We start from the raw sequence: 22847 nt of genomic DNA, 5'->3' as shown, positions 1-22847 counted from the left end.
ATTACTGTCAGTCTGTCAGTTTGTCAGTTTGTCAGTTGGTCTGTCTGTACCCCACCTTCCCATTTTGGCCAATTGTCGGTGTGTTGACGGAGTGTAAAAATAAACAAACATTCCGTCGAACAATGCTAATCCATTCGATATGGTTTGCCCGGATTAGCTACCAATTCCAATTCCACATCCGCATGTTCGTAGGGAACTTGTTCTTTTGCCCCAAGTTTCTTGGGGTATAAATACTTGGCTTTGGCTGGGGAATAGCATCAGTCAACGCACTCCAAGTCTTTGAGAACGTTCGTCGTACACAAACCCCAAAAAAACAATCAACATGAAGGTAAGAAAAGTTTGTTTAAAATATATATCCAAGTTCCTAAGAGTCTTCAAAATAATATTTTTAAAATCTTTGGAATAAAGTGCAATTTGGGGAAATAAATCAATATTTTACTTATTAACTAATATACTATTTTTCATAATGTTTCCCCTTAGTTTCTCATCTGCTTGGCTCTCTTCATCGCCGCTGCCCAGGCTCATGTTGTGGCCCCTGCTGTCGCCACCTATGCCGCTGCTCCGGCCCTGACTTACGCCGCCCCTGTGTCCACCTACTCGGCCGCCATTCCCCGCGCCTACTCCGCCTACGCCGCTCCCTCCGTTTATGCCGCCCCCTCGGTCTACTCCGCCCCCTCCGTCTACTCGGCCCCCTCTGTCTACTCGGCCTCCGCCTATGTGGCCTCGCCCTCCGTGTACTCCGCCTACGCCGCCCCTGCCGTCGTCTCCACTCTGCTCAAGAAGTAAAGTGTTTTGATCGATCAAAGTATATGTACCCAATTTTGTCAACGATTTTCCATGAAATAAAGCTGTGAATTTATGAAAGCAATGAAAACTTATGTTTTTTTTTTTTAAATATTTTGTTCGGCGAACAACTACAGCAATTAAATCCTTAATACTAATTTTTCTCCACAGAAAATGAAAACTTTGAAATTAAACCATCGTTTTCTAGTCCCTTATTAAATTTACTGTAGGGCTTAAACCTTAATATCGCATGCCAAATCAGGGTTTAAAGCCTTCTTTAAATTTAACACGCGGATGAGAAAACGGACCTTAATATTTATGTTTTTAAAAGTTGATGGCGTTATGACACTTTCAAAAAAGTGTTATGATTAAATAACTTTTAAGGAACCTAAATGCTGACAATTAAATATTCTGTTAATATTTTAAATTCTGAGTTAGAAATGGACAGGACCTTTGAATGCGTCCTTCTGCCTCTTCTACACTCGCACACCTGAGAGGCCCCCCAAAGTGTTTAAGGTTAATTCGTTGGCATACATATTTTATTTAAACTTGCTTGCTGGCCCAGTTTGGATCCTGCAGGATGGCTTGTGGTTCATGTTATGGCATCCGCCCGCCCGTTAATGTTATGCAAATGAATTACGACTCGACTCGGCTAGGATTGTGCCATGTTCAGGCACGTGGCTAACACACACATACACATTTACTTGGAATATGTGTAATCCCCCAACATGGGCGACCCATAAACATGGACCACAAGCAGGACTTTGAGCCAACTCCTGGAGTCGAGTTGAGTACTCTCCTGTAAGCGCCCAAGCAAATTTATTGATTGCTCCATAATGCACTTATGCCACAGCGAAATCCTCCTTTTTTCTGCGATACACTTCCGACAGACGATTATGCAGAACAACAAAACTTTTGCCCGCTACATTTCCGGGGAAAAAGTTTGGCCTAAATCACTTAGACCTCAGACGAAAAACAAGTGTTGGCATGTCGAAAAATCAGAACGTGCGGGTGGGTGGGAAAACTTTAGAAAGTTTTGTGCCAAAACAGCAACAAGCCGAAAGTCAGAAGTTGCAGAATCTAGATAGCATTTCATCTGCGAGTCTCTGACTTCCAGTTGAAATTGCTCAATAATTAATCAACAATTTACTACAGTTTGTCCTGGTAAATATTTAATTAACCATTTGCCAATGACATTTTGAAAAATATACAAATTCGGAAGGTAGACCAGCCCTTTAAAGGCCATCTCCCATTGACTTGGCAAATAAATTATTTAAAAGTCAACAGAGAAATTAGAGATTTGTTTTGGGTGTCGAGGGGAAGTGGAAATGAAAGGAAATGCTGTATAAATTATGGATGGCAAGTATTGTCGGCAATTAAGTGACCAGGGTAAACGAGCAAAGCGGGCGATTATTTGTTCTGCTGTTATGGAAAACAAACAAGCAAATTGGCTAGAATCAGTCGGATATAAGAGACTGTGGGCTTAATCCCGGATCTTTTGTGCATCGCCACTTCAGACGTCAGGCTCTTGTTCGGTTCTCTGTTCTCTGTTTTTTTTTCTATTCTTTTATTTTAGACAAGGACGTGACAATCCTGGCACAAGTCGCCATTGTCAATGGCATTTTCAGCAAGGCAACGGGGAAAGGAAACCCCGACCAGATTCTCCCGTTTTCCTGCCACTTGAGACGCAGCCAAATGCCCCAGGACATGTTTGATATGCACTCCATCCTGGCATGGGCTTAATTACGATGGCAGGGCCAACAATACAATACAATACAACAATATTGTGAGCACACAAAATTTACAACAAACAACTTGCCACTGTAGATGCAGAAGGGGGAAATGAATATCGGATTATAGCCACTCGGTGAAAGCTGCTTTCTCCTTATTATTCGATTCGGTTTTGAATTGAAGCATCCTCGAGTATCCTGTCGGCATCGAAGGAGAAGAGAACTTAGCTCCGCTGCATTATTATTTCATATTTCTTGGCACGGAAATAAGATCTATTGCCATGGAAGCGGAATAAGTTACCTTTCCATTCATAATTACGACATCAGATTAGGCTACCAGCTGGAGTTTGTAGTATTATTAATGCATTTATTTAAATACAGAATTAAATAAAGAAGAAAATATTTGAAGCTGATAACCCTTTGCATAGTTATCAACACTTTAACGGAACTACCATGAAAAAACGCTGGGAAAAATCCCTGTTTTTTTGCACAAAAGTCCATCCATTAAACATGTATAATACATACTTGCCACATTCCTTATGCTCAAATGGACCCGAATAACTATTTCATGACAGGATCCATGGAATGAAAACTTTTGCTTTTCCACCCGGTTGTGCGTTTAAATTAATAAAACATTTAGCCAGCCTGAGTACACGTACACTTTCATGGGTAAACAAACTAAAATTAACTAAAAATGTTGAGAGTGGCTAAGAGCAGCAGCAGCAGAAACATTAAGTAAACAGCCCAAAAGTATGCTTCAACTTTGGGCATTACATAAATTCCACACACACACAAAACTCACTTCTCTACAAGTAAAGGCAACAAAAGCACATTAAAGCTTAGATAGCGGGAGGAAAAGCGGGAGAGGGAAAGGGGAGGGGGTCCGGAAAAGAAGCTAGCAAACAACCATAACATTTATCACGAACACTTAAGTTTGCTCAAAGGGGAAAATGCGGGAAAGCCCGGGAATATCGAGTCAAGCGGAGGTTTTGGTGGGCGGTTTGTTAAATCAATTTGATAAACTGTCAATAATGTGAAATAATTTAATGCGCAGCCTCCAAGTCAAACCGGTTGGAGGGAAAGTTGGCGATACAGATTTCCCCCGACTCATCGTCACAAGCAATTATGATGAACTTGAGCTGGATTTTCCCTCCTTTTCACAGGCGCTTTCCCACCCGCTTTCTCCCCGCCACTTTGCCCCCAATGTTTGCTATTAGCACTTGCTGAAGTTAAGACAAATTTTTGGTTACTTGGACAAGCGAAAGCCGAGATTTATCAAAGATATCTCCGAGATGGACCAGTCAACAATAACGCAAAGTGTCAACAGAGGCGGCGAGGGGAGGACGACAAGAAAGGCGGTAGGGGAAAGAGGAAGAGCAGATGAAGAAGCTAACGCAAAGCGGGCAGATAACAATGGACAAAATGGCAACAGGAACACTGGGAGAAAACCTGGTTCCAAAATGGGTATTATCTTGCAAACCTTTTACACAATATTTTAAATAACTCAAAAATATAAAGGGTATTTAAATGAAGATAACGACCTTACTCACTTTAACATTTAATAACTATAATATTTCAAACATTTATTAATATAAAAACGTTTAGTTTTAAAATATTTATATTTATATTTATTTATAAAATATTTAAGTTCTAAGTTGAACAATTTGTAAGCCAAATAAAGCTTCTAAAATTTCAAGAATACTGATTCGAACAATCACAATAAATTGTGGTTAATAACATAACACGATATTTTGGTTATTTTAAGGATCTTAATAATCTAACTTTTATTCCAAAAAATCAAGAAATTTCAGGAACATACATAACTAAGTTAGTTACTTTTTTCAGTGAGCATCGTCAGAGAGGTTTCGAGATATCCAAGGTCTGGACATTGGTGCTAGGGGGAGGTAATACAGCGGGGGGCATGGAGAATGGGGTCTGGAGAATAGAGAAGGGGGAATGGGGTGACGACACTGACGATGTCTGTGCGTGCGTGGCCCGAATCCTTTTGTGCGGGCTGTTGGAAACGACCTTCATAAAACAAACACGCCGATAATGAGTGAACAGTCGTAGGTTTCCCTCAAAGCAGAGGGTCTGAATCTGAGCGGGGAGAAGGTGGAGTGGGGGAGGGGGCGGCACATTTGGTGCCAGGCCACCAATTGGAGCTACCATTTCGACTGTGACTACGACTCTCAATTCAACGGATTTGCCGGTTTCCTTTGTGAGTGCAACTAACTGGGCGATAATCGGCATTTGATTTGGTGCCGGCGAAAACTTTTCTCAAGAGTTTACCTCTTTCCCAGACCCTCTGCTTCCCTATTTTCCGCATTTCCCCCTGCGACAGCTGATTGTGAAGTCAACTCTGGTTCGGCTTTGGCCTGAGTTATGCGACAAAGGCTTTCGAGTCGAGGCCTTCGGCAAATCGATTTCAGTCTGGGTGAAATTTTAAAGGTTGAGCAGCCAGGAAGAGGGAACTTTTGGTGGTGAACGGTAATGATGTGTGCCAACGTAAATGGGTTACGGATAATTGTTGCGGTTTTCGTTCCCTGTTTGTTGCCGGAAAAGTTGCTCCTTATAAAAGAGTTTAAAATTAGTAGAATGAAAGGTTACAGCAACAGTATTACATAAGTCAAAGGTGGTTTAATATTTGATTTCTTTTTTCTCTTGCGTAACGTCAAAATGAAATAATATTTCCTAACATTAAATAAGATTTAAAGTACTTCAAAGGTATCTCTTTACCTTTAACCTTTCGTCGCTGCATGCCAAGCTTTAATCTAATCATTTTTCTTCCATTTTTAGAGATTCCTTTTAGACTCTGGCTTTTGTTGAACTCTTTTTCTCTTTACCCGGGCAACATTAAGCCAGTTAAGGAGCGGAAGTCATGTTAGCTCCGGCCACGCCTCCCGCCTCCCCAACCCGCCTCATTTTCTACCCACCTGCTAAATTTGCATAAAAGATGCTTTTCACTTTTCCAGCCAAAGAAATGAAAACTCCGGCTGCAAATATCTCAGGACGGCTGCCTTTGTTGGGTTGCCTGGCAGCCGAGGGAAATAAAATATTTTTTGGCAAAGGAAAAAGGCAGGAGCAGGAGCAAATGTAAACTAAACGGCAAGAAGCGCAAAAGGGAGATACGCGAATAAAGAAAAAAAAAGAAAAGGGAAATAGCAACACATGGAATTTTCCGTTTTTGTAGGGTTTCATTTTTTGTTTTTCTGTTGTCGTGTGGAATTAACTTAGCGGAAACGGAAATGGAAAATGGAAATGAAAGCTGCTGCACAGAGGCATATGGCCAGTGTCAAGGCCCAAGGATGATGGCCGACAGCTGTTGGCTCTCCGTTTTCCTTCAGATGAATTTTCCTTGCATTTCCCTGGCTAATCATCCACTGATAGGAGGGTGCTTTGCTGCGGTTCGGACTCCTCTCGGTTTCTCTGCGAGAACGGCCTCAGAACTTGCCAGTAATTGCAGCAGTAAATGAAGAGAGCTGGCCAAGAAAATAAATAATTTTTTTAATATCACAAAATGCATCCTGCTTATGTGGAATATCTCACTCAGGCAGCTGAGCATGAGCCACGTCAAGGTGGCTATTACCATCATCAGATTGTTATGAGCTCGTTCCTCCTCGGACACTAAACGAGAATCACTCATCATTTATATGGCTGGAGTTTTAGAGTTAGTGCCTGTACCTCCTGGGGCTGTAAAGTTCTCACTGCCGGTCATCGTCCATAAAAGAAAACTTTACTGTTTTGCTGAATAGTTCGTCTAGTACTGGTTCTCATTCACTTTACTTTTACTATACGAACTCAGTTGGGAAGTCCGGAACAGCTGTTTTCCTATCTATGGCTAAACATTTGTGGGGGTTTATCACAGACTAAGTGAATTGGTCATGGAAATTCAAATAGCTTGTGGATTGTTTTGAATTAACTGGGTATTTAAACATTGATAAGAAAAAACAGAGGCGTACTAAAAATGTATAGCTTATTTTAAAGAATTAAAATGCAAACATATTCTACTTATTTATTGTGTCTCCATTTCACTTTCATTTGCATGTATCGTTACAATTGAGACATCTATTTTTAGCAGCTCTTACCTCATCCACCTGGCCACGCCCCCTTGACACCCGCCCCTGCCCTCAGCAATTGTAACTGTTATTGAAGGCGTTGCTGTTTATCGTTTGCCGCATTGCATGACTTTAGCTAGTATATCAATATCAGGGAAGCACCTCTTTGCCGAACTTCGATAGATATCCCCTTCCGCATAACAGTCGAACTGCCATTGACACGCCGAAACAAAGAAAACTGGCTGAACTTCGAGTAAAAACCAAACTTGCATTTATGGCCAAAACAAACAAATATTATTGACAAAATTATGGCCGGCGCCCAAAACAAAATACAAAGGATATAAAATGTTCGTTTTGCTGCACACTTCGTGACTTTTTGTGAGGGTTAAAAGGCGAGAGGCAATGGGCAAATCAAGTGCCTTGAGTTCCCACGCAATCGATTTCAGCAAAAGAAGAAAAATATAGAAAATCCCCATTTTGGTGCAGTCCTCCATTTTTTTAGGTTTTCCGCCCTTGACATGACAACAATATCCGAATGCGATTTTCGGTTTCCTGTGGTGTCGAACGTTAAGCTAGACTTTCCAAAGGAAAGACTTAAAAAATTTCACAAACTCATAAATATAATTTTGAAATTCTGTAAATTTAAGTTATTTTTAAACAAACTGGGAATGGCAACATAATAGGGAAAATATTAAAGCGAAATATTAAAGAAACGACAACCGTTGAAAATCTCTTGATTATTACACATTAGGGGCAATTTGTGTCACTCCTTTCAAGAATCTCAAGAGCCTGATGTCAAAGCATCATATTACTTATTATTAGCAATTTCGTAATTGTAATTCAGGAATCTCCCCCCCTGGGAATGTGTCCTCTTCGCTTTGCCAACAAGCTCTCGGGGCCAAATAAAACGAAGCATTTCACGATGCAAGAGTCAAGTCAAAGGAGGGCAGAAGTGGGTTTCCATGCCATATAAAGAAAGCCACATAAATGCTTCCTTTCTCCGCTTTTTTCACATTTCCCGCTCCTTCAGGTTTTTTTTCCTTTCAATGAATGATGAATGCCTGATATCTCTCAGTCTCCGTTCTTACATTTTCTTTGAGTGTGTGGGAGTCGTAATGAAATTAAATATTTAAGCTCGCAATGCCTGAATGGGCAGGAGGGAAATGGGTGGAAATGCGGAAAAGTACTGCAAAGGGGACACAAAGCACAGCCATAACTTTGTGCCTTATGTTTCACAACATGCTGTGGTTTTGGCCCCTTTGAAATGCGTGGCACAGGATTAGGATTTGGATTAGGGATGCGCAGCACTTCAGACCTCAGACAAATGCAGCTGCAGCTGAAACATTTGCAACATTTGCAGCTGCCACCGCCGGATTAAGCCAACTACTGCGGCATTACAAAACGCTGCCAACGTCATCATAATCAACTTTTCGCCACACTCAACCTTTTTTTCACAGCCACCCGAACGTGCTGACACCTCCGGAAAAGTTGCCAACTTTCCACTGTCGATTATTTGCTGTCAAATCAGAATTTATTTTGGCAATGCATTCGATTTGGCAATTTTCAGCAGACCATTGCAAGGTGTTTTGGTATAAAGTGGAGCCAACACGTCCAGAAATATAGTCAAAAGGGGGGAAACAAGTTTGAAAGTGTTTTATTGAAGCTACAAAAGTTTTTCGGAGGCTAAGTAAAGTAAGTGTGGAGTTTAGAAAAATCTGTAAATATGCTTGAATGAAAAGAATACCATAATTTAAAAAAATCCTAGAAAACCAAATAGTAAAGAAACAATTTAGTTCTAAAGACCACAAAAACTCTTCCAAAAAATGGACCAAAAAATTCTAAAAAATAGACAACAGAAAATAGGGCCATAATATGCTAATCCAGTGAACCTTAAAAGTACGCCAGGAATTAAATAATGCCCCGAACTACATAAATAGCGAACGCATTCGAGCGGCAATGCAACAATTTTTAATTACCATTTAGGCGCTTCAACGAGCATTACAGAAAGCTGAAAGGCGAAAAAAGAAAAATAAAGATAGATAGAGGAAATTGCTGGCAGCATTTTGGTCTCGACTTTTTCACCATTTTTTCCTTTTGCCCGGCGTTTAACAAAAATTAAACAGCAAAAGGAAAAAATGAGGAAAATTCTGCGAAAAACGAGGAAGAAGAAAAACAAACGCCAGGGAAATTAAGTCAATGTCCTGCGGGGTCAGTTGCGTTTTGGATAAATGTAATTAACCTTCGGGATCGCGAACATTGAGTTGGGTCCGCCAACTAAAAAGCAAGAGAGACAGGGAGAGACAGCTGGAGAAAAAGGACAGCAGTTGGGAAAAGCCAGATTATTTGGTGTAAATGATGGGTTAACATATTCCCAAAATCGCTCGGCCCACAAAAAGTACAGGGTGGCTGAGATGAGATGAGAAAGATTTACTCGCTACTCGGAGACATTCATCACTTTAAATAGACCACGAACCACATCATTAGGGCAGTCGCCTTGCAAATTAATTACAATCGAAGCGAAAGGTGGAAAACTCGGGGGAAGAGCTGGGTGGAAAACTGTGTGTGTGGGTGGGAGGTATCAATGAAGAACTGAGGGCCAAGAAGCCCCCGAAATCCACAGGCAAAGTTCCAACAATGGAGCCTGGCTGTAATTACCTTCTCACACACAAACAGTGGAACCCCGGAACACGGATAAAGACGGTCACACACACATAATTAACTCGATAATGAGGACAAAACCCATAGCCACACGTACCTACCTACAGTCAAAGCCAGAGAACCCAATGCCACCCAAGTTGTCGCAAATGTATGTAATGGCGTGTCACAGTTGTTGTTCGTGCGGTCGCCCAGGGGGCACTGGGGGGTTAAGGTGGGCTATAGGGTGGTCTAGGATGGTCTTAGGGGGAACCCCCATCCGTACTATTAGGTTTTGTTTGCCACGATAATGACTTCCGCTTCGACAGAGCCGAGGATGACAGAACCGGAATTCGTAATTGCTCCTAAGCGTTTGCCATTCTCTATCTCAATTTCCAGCGTTTGCCTTTGATTTTGCTGCCCCAAAGGAAAAACTCCCCCCAGTTTAGCAACCCCTTTTTCCACACATATCCAGGAATGTGTGTTTTTGGTTTTTAAATGTATACGCATTTGACCCGAATGTCGTTGGGCACAAGGAAAAGCTGGCTGAATGCGAAAAAAGGTGTGAAAAACTATGCAGGAAAATTGGTTAGAAGGGAGGGATACTACAAAGTGTTTGGTATGCTAATTTCTAAAGGGCTGGAATTATATTTAGTAGTTGCTGCAATTGTCGGAACCAGCTGGAAATTGCAAATTAGAATGGCGATTGATGTATTTTTTCAAGCCAGTAATTCAAATTCTTTGAAATCCTTAAATTTTAGGAGTATTTTTATAGTACTTGATATAATATTCCGATGAAATCCCTCCAAGGCTCACCCCATTTAATTTCTTTCCGTTCAAAAACAGAAATAATAAGCTCAATCCTTTGGGAGAGCCGGGAATATTTCATGATTACGGGCAATTGAATTACACATTTGCATAGTCGAGTTAATTCCTCGGGAGATGGCCAAGATACAGAATGGCACAAAAGCCCTAGCATTTATCGCAGTTTACATTCCAATTGCCATTTGCCGTTTGCCAGTGGTGGCGGTGGTGGCCAAAAAGGGGGAGGTTTACCCCCGTTTGATTGCGGTAAAATGCTAATTAACGGAGCAATGCTCCAGTTTGGGCGAAAACTTTAACCCACTGACAAATGACTGCCAGTCTGGGGTTAAGTTAGGGGTTAGGGCGGACTTGGCTGGCGTTTCTTTAAAGTTTTTAGCAGACTCTTTAACGTGGCCTAAATATTAATGGGCGCATTACGTATACGCCGCGTTGGCCGCCGTCCGTGCGCTGACCTGCCTTGGGAATTGTGGGTCTTAAATTCATATCAAAATATATATATTAAATATTCCCTTGCACTGGATTCGCTGGCTGCTTTGCTTTAATATTTATAGCAAAGTCCCTGGAGGACGAAATGGCTTTTGTGAGCGCTTTCTCCTGCTCTATTTGTGAAATTTAAGCACGAAAAAGGTTCGCATTTTAAATGCCACGGTCTGAGCAGCGAGTTATCTGCCCGTCTGCCTTTGAGGCCCCGGCTATATGGCTCTAAACTTGTTGGTTCCATCGGGTTTCCACCGGGCATCCACTGGGGGATTCGGTTTTCGTTTGGTAATTTGTGGAGTGCCGTTCTGCGTGGGAGAAACCAAAGCAAACTGAAGAACCGAATTGGGGAGCGATTTCAATTGGCTGTGGATGGATTTAATAAAAGGTTGCGGGGGCAGATAAGTTGGTTACCCTCCAACTCGATAAAGTTACCACTGAGCTTACAAAGTTACCACTGTACTTATACCAGTAAGCTTGGATAGAGCTTCATTGAAAATGGTTTAACTACTTTGAGCTTATAAGCCAGCATTTGGCAGGTTAATTAGGATTATTTTAAAGAAGTGTGGAACAGATTGGTATAAAAATAATATATCTAAATAATATGCATCGATATTAAAAATAAAATAAATAAATAAATTGTTGCATACTTTTAGAAACCTTTATAAGTTGTTTTAAGCCGCTAGTTTCTTCCATGGGACCCTCACGAGATTTCTTGTATTTAAGAAGTTTATTTATTTATTTTAAAATCTAAATTTAGATTTTAATATTCTTGCATACCAGTTGAAGCCACTTTGTAACCGAATTAAAACCTCTTGAGATCTCAAAGCTCCCAAATATTTCATGTAGTGAAAGCCAGGCATAACATTTCTTTGCATTACGTAAAACCCTTGAAAATATCATATATAACAGCCAACTATTACCCTCCTGTGTTTATTTTATACTTGTTTCCAATTGCCATTGCCAATGTCCTTCGTTGCAAATTAATTACATCCTTTCTCCCGCTCTCTCCGTCTCTTTTTCGCCTCTATCAACGTTTGTGTGTGTGTCGGCACTCGATAAAGGCATTGATCACACGGCCACCTATATAGCTCATCCGCCCCGTAAGCCCGCCCCCTTTTGCATTTGGCTCGATTGCAATTACAGCGCCTGGCGGAAAAAAGGAGAGGGGGCTTGCATATTTCATAGTAGCTACGCATAAGTGACACTTGTCAAAACACATTTTCCACACCTCCCACCCGCTTTTCCCTTTGGCCAGAGGCAAAAAAGCATATTTCAAGTGCGGCACTTCATGTGCGTCAAACAGAATGTCGGAGCGAGACGGCATGTGCAGTGTGCGAGGGAGAGAGAGCGCCACACACGAACCGAACAGTGAACACCAAACAGTGAACAGAACTGAAAAAGTGCTCAAGTCGAAAGCCCTCGAGTTGTTTTGCAACATTTGAACACGTCAAGTTTTTTAAGGTCAACATGTCGCTGGCAGGCAGGCCAGACATTAGACATCAGACACGGCTAACACGCCGCGGGTGGTGGCAAGGGGGGTGTTAAAAAGGGGGCGGTAAAAGGGTTTGGCCAAAGGTGGCAAGCGGATAATATTGGTCGGTCCAACGAGCGGAATGCCATTTGCATTTGCGGCGAAAGAATTGTCAAAGGATTGCCCCTTGTCCTTTATTCTTAAATCAATTTAAAGAAAAGTCTGTCCAAAGAATCATATATATGGGTCATTATGTATTTATATAACATTTATAGTGTATTTAAAGAAGACTACAGAGTTTTGAGGGAACTATCAGTTTATCATCAGTTTACATTTAACTAATTAGCAAACCAATTTGTATTAAAACCGCCTTTAATCGAACTACCTGTTCTTATAAATCCACAAAATATATTTCCCAAAATACTTTCTCATGATATGTCCCTCCTTTTAGATAATGGAATAGAGCACTAACAATTTTGTCTGCTTGGTCAAATGAAAGACAGTTGAAATCCCACCTAAGAACTGTTTTCTCCATTGATATCCCCAAAGTCCACCCACTCTTTCGGCTCTTGGGCGACTCTGGCCCCAAGAAAACCCTAAGAACTAAACCCTCTCCACCCCCTTTTAGCCCATCGTTTATTGTTGCTTGGCTTTGGGGCCAGATCCAAGGCTGGTCCTTAGCCATTCGGGTGCCTTGTTTACTCGTTGGATGTTCACGGCTTTATATGCGGAGACGTACGTGAAAGCACATACATACGTACATACTATACGCTGTGTGTGCGTTTCGGTCTGGTTGGAAAACACTTTTTCACAAAATTTTCTCAAAAAGAATGTTAGACAAACCGCTTTGTTGGCAACAATTTGGGTTAAAACTTAAGTGTTTTGCTTCGAGTTGAAACCAAGCCACCTCCTTGCTCCCCGCTTCCGCCGCAGCCCCTTAAATTCTTTGGCATTGCAGTGCTTTTGGCCTGGCTTAAAACGAAACCCACAAGAAAAGGCGAGCAAGAAAGGCCAACTAAGAAAAACCAACAAAGTTCGGGGGAAAACGTGAAAATGTTTTTGTGCTTTTCCCTTTCATGCATTCCAAGCCAAGAAGCAGCAGCAGCAGCCGAGGCAAAAGGAGGTAAATTGTCCTTTTAACTTCTCTCGCAGCTGTTGCTGTTCCATATAAATTTCGTTAAAATTCAGCACTGCACTTTCGCTTTTCCCCCAAAAAACCGCTTAAGCAGACAATGAGCAGAAAGTATCTCGGGGAGCTCCTGAAGAGGCATCCTCATTAGACCAACTGAAAATAATTAACAGTCATTACCCAAATTAAAAACTGTGAAGCATGCAGGGGGCTTTGCATATCTTGAACAATATACCTTCTTAATAATAATAAAAGGAACAATACTAATTTAGAAATGCATTAAAGGATCATTATAGTTTCTAAATATTTCTTATGATATCAAAAACTACTTTTAAATTTTTAAAAATATGTATTAAATACTTTAAATCAGAAAGTATGTCCAATACAGCTAAAATTAATAGGCAGTGCTTAAATTGCTTTATCAATTTCCAGCCAATGTGCGTTGCATTGGGCTAATTTGATTGAAAGTTTTCGGATCAAGTTTGTGTGGGTAGTCTTACATATGCCGCAAATTTGAGGCCACATCAAAGGAAAAGTTGATGCAAATATATGGCCCGGGGTGAAGTAAGACCAAAACCCAGACCGAACCAAACTCGAAGCCCAACCAATCCATTCAAATGTAAGCAAAGTGGAAAAGAGAACGACCGGAGTCGCAGATGAATTTGTTTGCTCACATTTTGGGGCTGCATTATTGGATATCTCAGCTCGAACTTAACTAATTTTAAAGTTTTCCAAATGAGAGATCTCTGTGTGTGCGGCAAGTTCTGCAAAACTTTCCACAGCTCGTGGAATTAGTTGCAATTCTCAGCATCTGGGGAAAATTTTACATTTACTTGGCTAGAGAAATCGGTCGTTTGGCGGCGGGGACGGGAAATTGTCTACAGCTGCTTGTGGTTGGGCTTCATCATCGCCATCAGACTCAGTCATCATCGTGTTCGTCGTCATCAGCGTTGACACTTTAAAGTTTTGCAGGAATTTACCGAGGCAAGTTCACGACTCGGTAAACAATTTGCAAGCCATTCCTAAAGAAATTTTACATAATTGTTATTTATTTACAAATTGTATTTACAAATTTCTCTGCAAGAAGGCATTAAAGTTAACGTTAGTTAACGTTAAATATATAAATTAAACTAATATGAATAAATTTATTACATACTATTTATTTCATCACATCTATCCTTACCTTATAAGGCAGTTGAAAACAGGTTTCTTTTGCGGGCCAGCAAGAAGTTATTTTATTTCACGCAAATGAGAAATAGAAACCCATGGTTTTTCGTTTTTATATCAATTTTAATTTTATTCCCTAATAAATTAAAACAGAGTATTATAACCTAATGGCTCCAAAAGTCCTGATACCCGTTCAGCTCACTTGTAACACTTACTTTCTCCTTTATTGCAGTCAAAAGTTCAGCACCATTTCTTTTTGCTCTCCTTTTAGCAACTTTACGCGGCTTCTTTTGGAGCTGTTACACATGATGCCGGGAAAATTGCCAGTTAACCGAGTTAACAAATCCACCCCAAAGGTTTGGTTTCTTTTGTTCGCCGCCGACTCGCTTACCTCATGTTGTTGATTACACTTCGGACGGTCATAAATTTGTATCAGCGAGCAGTGGGGAAAGCTCAGGCAGCAAGTTGGGAAGCTGTATAAAAGGAAAAGTCCGCTGGAGGGTGGAAAAGTTTCTTTTATTTTACCTCTGCGAGTTCGAGTGAAACTTGAGTGCAGTGTGGGGGGCTGTGAAAAAAAAGAAAAACTAGATTCGTGCTTGAATTTTCATTAACTGCTTGTTTATCGAATCGAAATTTGAGCCGTTCGCGGGTATCGCACAACTCAATTGAAAAGATACAGAGGGTGGTACAAAATAAATTCATATATAGTAGGGGGAGTACAACTAGTCTAGTCCTCCTGCTCCTCCTTCTTTCTCCCCTCCAGCTTCCCGTTATTCTTCTGCATCATGTCTTTGATCAATTGCTGAGTCTTGAAATTGAGCACCAAGTCCCTGGTTTCGTTGACCACTGTGAGCAGTTCCTCGAACACATTATCTGAGATTCTCAAATATCTGGCGAACTCTTCTTCCGTTTCAATGCCCCGGAAATTGCGCACAAAGTTCTCCAGGTAGTGCATCAAGTTCATGTGTTGTTCGGCCACCTCCTTGAGTTCCACAGGCTTTGAAGAATGAGGCATGTTAACGGTGTGATTGAAGTTCGTATCCGAACTGGCATTGTGCTGGGTATATGAGCTGTTTTCCTCGGAGGATATGGTAATGTGCTGATTGTCCTCGTACTCGTACTGCTCCTCCTCCTGCTCCTCTTCGGCCAGCATTTCTGGCTCGGACTCGTCGTTGAGATCGGAATGGGATTTCTCATCCCCATCCCCAGTTGTGTTTTGCAGGGCCTCCGCCTCCTTGGCTATCAGCTCCTTAACCCTATCGGCATAGCGTAGGGTATTCAGGGTGTGCTCTACACAGTTCATGGACGGCGATATCATGGCAATCATGCAGAGCTTGTTCTTCTGGCCGCCCATGAAGGAGTCGCGCAGGACCTGGGTCAACTTGGAGCCACGGAAGGGTAGATGACTCGACTGGCGGCTTAAAGCCCGAATGCACTCCTTCAGGGCCAGCAGCGATTTATTGATCTCGGCTCCCTCGATGCGGGTCTGCCGATCGGCAGATTGCGTATCCGCCCCTCGTTCATTGCCCGCCAAATCGACAAAGGAGCACTTGCCGTAGGCGCCCCACGAATTCGGCATATGGAGGGCAATCTGGAAGACGGCATGCGAACGCGATGACTTGGCATTCGCTGAAGTCTGACCCGAGGTGCGCTCCTTGCTGCCGAGTTCAATCAGTCGCAGGACTTCCTCCACCTTGGAAACCGGAATCTCCGTCAGGCCCACAACCACCACCTGCTGTTTGCCATCTTCCAGGACGCGCAGCATGGGTTTATTGGACACAAGGAGATCGAACACCTTGCTGCCGTAAATCTCAAAGAAGCTGCACTTGACCGTGGCTCCAATTTTCTGATACTCCGGTCGAGAAACCTCCGCGAAAATGTCGCGGGCCGCCAAGGCGTAGATCCCAGTGCCGCAATCCTGAATCTTTCCGAAGAACTCACCGCCCATGGTGTGAGTTTTTCCACTGCCCGTTTGGCCATACGCAAAACAGGTGGCATTGCCTCCCTCAAACATGGTCCGTATCAAGGGACGCGCTGTATGATCGTAGACCAGCGAATTGGAGCACTGTTCGTCGAAGGTGTAGTCGAAGCGGAACTTGTGGTGCTCCAGGAACTTGGTGAGGTCCACCTTGAAGCGCAGCTCGTGGACAATCAGGGAATCGCCACTGGGCACCGTGATGATGTCCATGTTCTTGGCGCTCTCCTCCTTTCGACTCATGGGTCGCTTCCGCACACAAACGGTGATTTGCTGGGTCGGCGCTCCATTGGGATTCACACAGCGAAGAGGGGTGAAGTTCAGGGTGGCCCTATACTGACGTAGCATCAAGGACACCTCCCAGTTGGGATTCCCCGGATCCTTGCCACGCAGTGCATGCTTTTCCTGCAGCTGCTCCACCTGGCGAGCCCGGCGCTTCTCCCTTTCGTCCTTCATGCGATTCACCTCCCTCACGACACTCGAACAGCGTTGATTGGGATTAGTGGTCGTATTATTATTGGCTCCCTGGGATCTGCGGTTCTGGATGGGACTGGTATTACGGGGCTTACAGAAGGCCAAGCGAGAGGTGTTTTTTCCCGCCTGATCACTATTTCCCAGGATTTCCGTTTTAGTAGCAGTAACTTTACTGCGTAAGTCCATAGCTCTCATGCGCTCTGCATATGGATTTCCCGCTATCGATTTTCTGTGTGACTCAAGAGGTCCTCGGTTGGGACTCGATTCCCTGAGCTTTGGAATCATAGAGGCCGTCGCCAGGAGAGGTGGTTGTGGTGCATAGCCCGTTGCCTGCGATTGATTTTCAGCAAAAATATGACGATTAATCCCGATCAACAGGGAAATGGGCACCTCTTTGCCCTTGACTACCGTGCCCTCGGTCCACTCGCCGGTTATCAAATCAAGCTCGGGATTCTTGCCCGTGCACACCACCGGATGGATGCGACCGTCACTCCGCTGGAAGAACAGCTGTTCGCCAATCTTGATGCGATCCATATTTCTGGTATCCCGGCGTATCTCAGCAATGTGTGTGCAATTTATAAAAGATGTACTATTTTTGGATTTTTTCTTAGCATAAATATTGGTTCCTTATTTTCCAGTCCACAAGCAAAGTGATGATACAATCTTTCTTCGATCAGATGTTGCCTCTGTAATTTACTGTCGAGTGTGAGGTTTGATAAGCTAATAAATTGGTTGGAATTTTGGGAACATAGAACACATGGCCTACTTTTCATTTAAAACAGGCTCATCTCTTTTAAGATTAACTCAAATATTTTTTTTAAAGAATTTTATTTGAAAATTTAAAAAAAAAACAAGAGAGAACGCTATAGTCGGGTGCCCCGACTATCAGATACCCGTTACTCAGCTAAAGGGAGTTCGAAGGAGATGAAGACAAAAACTTTGATCCGCCGTAACTTTTTAACGAATGGTCCGATTTAAAAAATTTCTTCTACATTTCGATAGGTATTCATAAGCACAATAAAACTGCATTTTTACTTTTCCGAAATATTGAAATTTTTAAAATCGTATATAAGCGATTGTGGGCGTTAGAGGGGGCGTGGCACCCTTTTGAAACAAACTTGCGCTGCGTAGGAACTCCTAGAATCTGCATGCAAAATGTCAATCTTCTAGCTTTTATAGTTTCCGAGATCTCAGCGTTCATACAGACAGACAGACGGACAGACAGACGGACAGACGGACAGACGGACAGACGGACAGACGGACAGACGGACATGGCTAGATCGACTCGGCTAGTGATCCTGATCAAGAATATATATAGTTTATAGGGTCGGAAACGCTTCCTTCTACCTGTTACATACTTTTGCACGAATCTAATATACCCTTTTACTCTACGAGTAACGGGTATAATTAATGGCATTAAATTCATGTGGATTAAACCACTAATAGTTTGATTCTTTCTTTCAAAATATTTACAGGTTGAGCAGACTCAAGTAACCAAATGATTTTAATTATCTTTGAAGGATTTCGGGTGGGCTGCTTGGTTTTCCTATTTTTTTTAACTACTTACTCAGTTCTGCTTGACAACACGGGCTACTCAAACTTAAAGGACGTTCTTAAAGGAGGGTTAGGTGGGTCTACGAACAATTTTATGGTTAACATGTTTGGGGTGTTGGCTCGTAAATTCCTTGCTACCCGGGTTTTTGGGTTAGCAGCTTCTTTTGATATATGGCCCTTGCTCCGTTACGGGTTAGTACTTTTCAAATTAGATTTGGGCACCCCAACCCTCGTCTTTTCTTTCTGTGTGTGTGGGTATGTCATAAAGCGAAACGCAGGACCTTTCTGTATTTACACAAGCGTGCGCATTCCACAAATAAATAGCTGAGGCAGCTCTCGGTCGGTTGTCTAGACTTGTGATTGGAGGACAATTAAAATACACACATCTGCTGAGGGGAAGTCGGAAGAGACCCTCGGAGGGATCAAACAACATGCTGTTCCCAGTCGGTCAGGTGTAAAAACTAATTTACGGACATAGCAATCCCAGAAAACCGCAAACGAAACCTCAAGGTGAAAGGTTTACTAACCGAAATGTGTGCTGTCCTTCTGCTGGTCCAGTTTCTCTATCAGTTTTCCTATCAGTTACTGGGTCAGCATGGGGTATATGGACCATAAATCTCGTGGCTGCTGCAATCAGGCAGCCTGCAATCGCAATCTGCATCAGAAATCAAAAATCAGCGAGCAGTTGGCAGTGCCAACTTGTCAGGGCCAAATAGATAGAGATGGCGGCCAAACTGGAAATGGCGTCAAGGGCGCCATAAATGAGAATTTCCGTTTCATTTCCGTCCGCTTGTTTGCGATTGTGTGTGTGTGTGTGGTTCTATGCGGTTCATTTGTGGCCCATAATGAGCAGGGAAAGCGCCGTGGCTCTGTATCGATTTTCGTTTAAAGTGCCAGCAAGTGGACCACCTAATGGCATTTGGTGTCCCGAATTTATGGCAACTTGACCTCGGCCATTTGTCAGCATTAGAACACAATTGGACAACAGGACCAGTGTTGCAGTCAAGGTTGCAGCCCATAAATGGGATAGCTGCCAATACATATAAGTAAACTTACACCGAACCACAAACAATTCACTTAAATTCAGCCTTAGTCCTAGGAAATACCAACCCATCCAGGGAATATTTATGGCAACTCGAGGTGGAGAGAAAGACACATAAATTTGTTTGCTCCCGACGCGATAAGCGGCAAAAACATGTTGATACAGACCACTGAGAAATAAAATATGTCGCCAGAATGGAGACCAGGATGCGGAGCGCCAAGATTTATGCCGAAATAATCGCTGGCGGCCATAAATTATAGCCAGCAGCTAGGCAAAAGTCTCCGATTCATCGATTTTCCATCGAGATGTCAGTCACAAAACAAACACTGTTCTACTAAAAGATGTTATAAAACACACGCACACACACACACGGGTCACATACACTAACCTTTAAATTAGGCAGACAGGAAATAGCGCGGTAAATTTAGCAGGATGTTCTCAGGCAATATGCCCATGATGCAGCACACTCGAAGGGGCACTGGACCCGCGAGTGAGGAGCAACGGTATGTATTTACATAACTGTTAAGTTCTCATATATGTTATAAACATATATGTATATTAATTCTCTTTTCCCTAGGTTTAGCAGTATTATATCCGATTCTCAGAATGGCTCAATCAGATCATCTCAATGCAAAATGCAATTCCTATCTCGGTGAGAATAAATTGAAATGCTTATTACACTGAAAAGAAAAAACAATCTTTTTTCATTATTACTTTACTTTTACTTTTAATACTTTGATAAATTACTTTAAATTTTTAAACTTTTAATAAAATATATAAATGTATAATATACATTACTAACTGACAACTAAAAAAAAGTATCCCACCTTATAATTCGTTTAATTTATTTCTTATATTTTTTAATCGATTTTACAAGGCTATCTATTTCAACTCAAACCCCACTTTAAAGTTTTTAAATTCATCTTCATAAAAAACTATGTTAAGCATGTTATGCATTACTACCAATCTTAGTACTTGGATGCTCCTGCTGGACTACAAACAATACAAAGCAGCCCGAGTTATCCAACAAAACTGGCGGAAGTTCTTCTACCGGAAAATGTTCCAAGACAAAAGGAAGGCGGCCATAACGATTCAGCGTTGGTGGCGCGGATTCTCGGCCAGAAACAATCACTATCGTTTTGTGGAGAATCTGTTGCAGAAGCGGCTGGAGGATCACTACCACAGATCAGCCACTAAGATCCAAGCTTTGTTCCGAGGTTGGTGGAGTCGCCACACGATCCATGACAACAGCAAGTTGCTCAGGTTGCAGGTCTGTGCTGCAGAGGATCTCCTAAACTGCGTGGCCTTCAAATTGCATCACCTGCTGCGCACCTACGCAATTCCCGGCGTCTATTCGCTGAAGAACTCCAAGTGAGCATATATACCCCTTAAAAATATTCGCTTACATTTTAGAAATTTGCCATTAACATTCAATTTTTTAATTTTTAATTTTTAAAAGCTAGTTCTAACAAATAGTAGAGTGGAATTAGAGCCCTGCATGAATCATTCAATTTTTGTTTTATTATAGTATGCCATGAAATTTCTGATTTGTTTAATTCAATTCTATGTGAAATAAATTGAATGTTGTTCTAATTCATTTCGAATTGAATGAATTATTTTATGAATTTTTTGAATTTTTCAGATTTTTTTTCTGTTTTCTTTTGAGAACAAAAAGTGGAAAATTTTTAACAAATCAATGTTAACTGCATAGTAAATAAAATTCAGGCAGATTTAATCACAAAATTATGGCCCTTTCTTCTTCAAAATAAATTGTCGTTTGAATTATTTCGGAATTCATGCCATTCATTCATTCAATTCTATTAAACTCAAAATTCAAATTCATTCAATTCTATTAAACTCCAAAATTCTAATTAATTCATTCATATAACAAAAAAAATTCAAAATAATTCATTGGATCCATTCATGCAGGGCTCTAAGTGGAATACAACATTTTTTTTTATTTTAAGTTTAGAAAAATTGTTTTTGAAGGGATTTCTTATTTTTGAATGAATATTATTGAAATTTCTTCAACAGTTGCTTGTCGCGCATAGAGAAACTGCTGGCCAGCTTGCATTTTCGGTTTCACAATGGCAAAGAGAAGTTACAAATTGCGAAAAATCTGGCAGCTAGAAAAAAGGATCGGCAAATTTTTAAGAAAAGTGATAGGATAACCGATATTCCGTTCAAGGGAGCGCGATATTGGAGCCAGTGCAAGCCAAAGTGCGAGGCCGCCTTGAAATTGTCCAAGGACATTGACAAACGCATGTTCCGTATCATTGAAATGTACGATGCTTCACAGAGGGATGCGCATGCGGCGTTGGTCCAAAAGAAAGCAGCGTACAGTAAGTTTAAATTAATATTTAATACCCTTTATATTATCTAAAAATACATGTCTAAATTTTACAGAGAAGCAAAAGCAGCTTATGACTAATATTAAGAAGTCGGCGGAGAGGAATAAGCGCGATTTTTGCGGCGATGTCATTGCCAGCATGCGTCGCTGGAAAATTCTAGTGGACAACAATTTGAATGTGGACAAGGACATTTTTAGAAATCCGGAAAATCTAGAAAAATTCCTCGCTGAAATATCGGATTATGGAAATGAGTTCAAGAACTGCACCTGCTACTGCCGCATTCCCGTACTAACCGAAATCTATTGCGGCTAAACATTAACACTATCCGTAAACCACTATGAAAATAAAATAAAAAACGTTAAATAATTTATACTACAATTTATTTGGTAAATTGGTGAACCTTTTCAGGTGATACATCGGTTGACTACGGATAAACGGGGATTCTTGTATAGCTTTTCAACTGAAGATCGCATTGAATATGTCGACTGCAAAAAAAGGTATAATAATTGGATGCACTATATCTTAGTTTCTTTTTTTTCTCACCAAAAACATTGCCAAAAAATCGCAGCAGAGCGGTGACGAACGAGGGCCTTTGCAAATCCGTCCAGTTATCCGTCATTTGATCTGTTTCGCCATTTTTATTATTATTTGGGTATTAAACTATCTCAAGCTCTAACTTACCCAAATGCTCGCAATCTAATCGCTCGTTGTTCAAGTTGAAGTTGATATCGCCGCCTATGGGCGGGGCCACAGTCTCTTCAAGATCATTAAGATCTGGATCCGCCATAGTGCACTTAAAATTTTCGTTTAAACCAATATCATTTCCAACTAAAAATTTGGAATAAACTTATTTTACTTATTTTAATGCCTGTTTGAAATGTGTTTAGCACAGCTATGATTTTAATTTGGAATGTTGGGTAAAGAAAATCGGAAAGGCTTATCAAGGTTTACTTGGTTCGATTTACAATTTGTAATTTCAAGAAATTTTTATTGAAGATAATTATTTTTTATTAGGTCAATTTAAAACACAGGTCAACAAAATGGACTTTATTAAAAGGTGCAGGCTTATTGGCATTAAAACATGTTAATATAGACGTATATAAGCATATCTGCATACTTAGTTTTTGCGTTTAACGGGTGGTATTTGGGCAATCGCGGTTTGAAAAAAATAGCAACA

The 22847-nt window shown here is 41.4% G+C and overlaps 5 protein-coding genes across 6 annotated transcripts; 2 read left to right on the top strand and 3 right to left on the bottom strand.

The window, feature by feature from the left end:
* The first annotated feature begins 21 nt into the window (after positions 1-21).
* On the top strand, positions 22-874 carry LOC108063325 (cuticle protein 16.5). The gene is made up of 2 exons (XM_017150387.3): positions 22-328; positions 481-874. Exons 1-2 carry the CDS (start codon positions 323-325, stop codon positions 784-786), a joined length of 312 nt encoding a protein of 103 aa, XP_017005876.1. The 5' UTR covers positions 22-322; the 3' UTR covers positions 787-874.
* A 4170-nt stretch (positions 875-5044) lies between these two features.
* On the bottom strand, positions 5045-6286 carry LOC108063330 (uncharacterized). The gene is made up of 3 exons (XM_017150390.3): positions 6195-6286; positions 6060-6137; positions 5045-5992 (listed from the first exon to the last, which is right to left on the bottom strand). Exons 1-3 carry the CDS (start codon positions 6226-6228, stop codon positions 5883-5885), a joined length of 222 nt encoding a protein of 73 aa, XP_017005879.2. The 5' UTR covers positions 6229-6286; the 3' UTR covers positions 5045-5882.
* An 8584-nt stretch (positions 6287-14870) lies between these two features.
* Positions 14871-17456, bottom strand: Klp59D (Kinesin-like protein at 59D). The gene has a single exon (XM_017150378.3). It carries the CDS (start codon positions 17255-17257, stop codon positions 15002-15004), a length of 2256 nt encoding a protein of 751 aa, XP_017005867.2. The 5' UTR covers positions 17258-17456; the 3' UTR covers positions 14871-15001.
* Positions 17457-19627: 2171 nt separating this feature from the next.
* On the top strand, positions 19628-22042 carry LOC108063320 (uncharacterized). Of its 2 annotated transcripts, none has more exons than XM_017150382.3 (5): positions 19628-19822; positions 19903-19971; positions 20292-20690; positions 21354-21661; positions 21726-22042. In XM_017150382.3, exons 1-5 carry the CDS (start codon positions 19752-19754, stop codon positions 21980-21982), a joined length of 1104 nt encoding a protein of 367 aa, XP_017005871.2. In that variant the 5' UTR covers positions 19628-19751; the 3' UTR covers positions 21983-22042. The 2 variants fall into 2 exon arrangements, with proteins under 2 accessions (XP_017005871.2, XP_070069728.1); XM_070213627.1 differs by having other exon boundaries at positions 19629-19822; positions 19897-19971.
* On the bottom strand, positions 22040-22595 carry LOC108063321 (uncharacterized). Its single transcript, XM_017150383.3, has 3 exons — positions 22352-22595; positions 22214-22294; positions 22040-22155 (listed from the first exon to the last, which is right to left on the bottom strand). The coding sequence occupies exons 1-3, from the start codon at positions 22455-22457 to the stop codon at positions 22127-22129; spliced, it is 216 nt and encodes a 71-aa protein (XP_017005872.1). The 5' UTR covers positions 22458-22595; the 3' UTR covers positions 22040-22126.
* Positions 22596-22847: the final 252 nt, after the last annotated feature.

The sequence above is a fragment of the Drosophila takahashii genome, chromosome 2R (genome assembly GCF_030179915.1).
Source record: "Drosophila takahashii strain IR98-3 E-12201 chromosome 2R, DtakHiC1v2, whole genome shotgun sequence".
Classification (NCBI taxonomy): Eukaryota; Metazoa; Arthropoda; class Insecta; order Diptera; family Drosophilidae; genus Drosophila; species Drosophila takahashii.
Note: the sequence above shows the minus strand (reverse complement) of the source record. Positions and strands in the feature narration are given on the sequence as shown.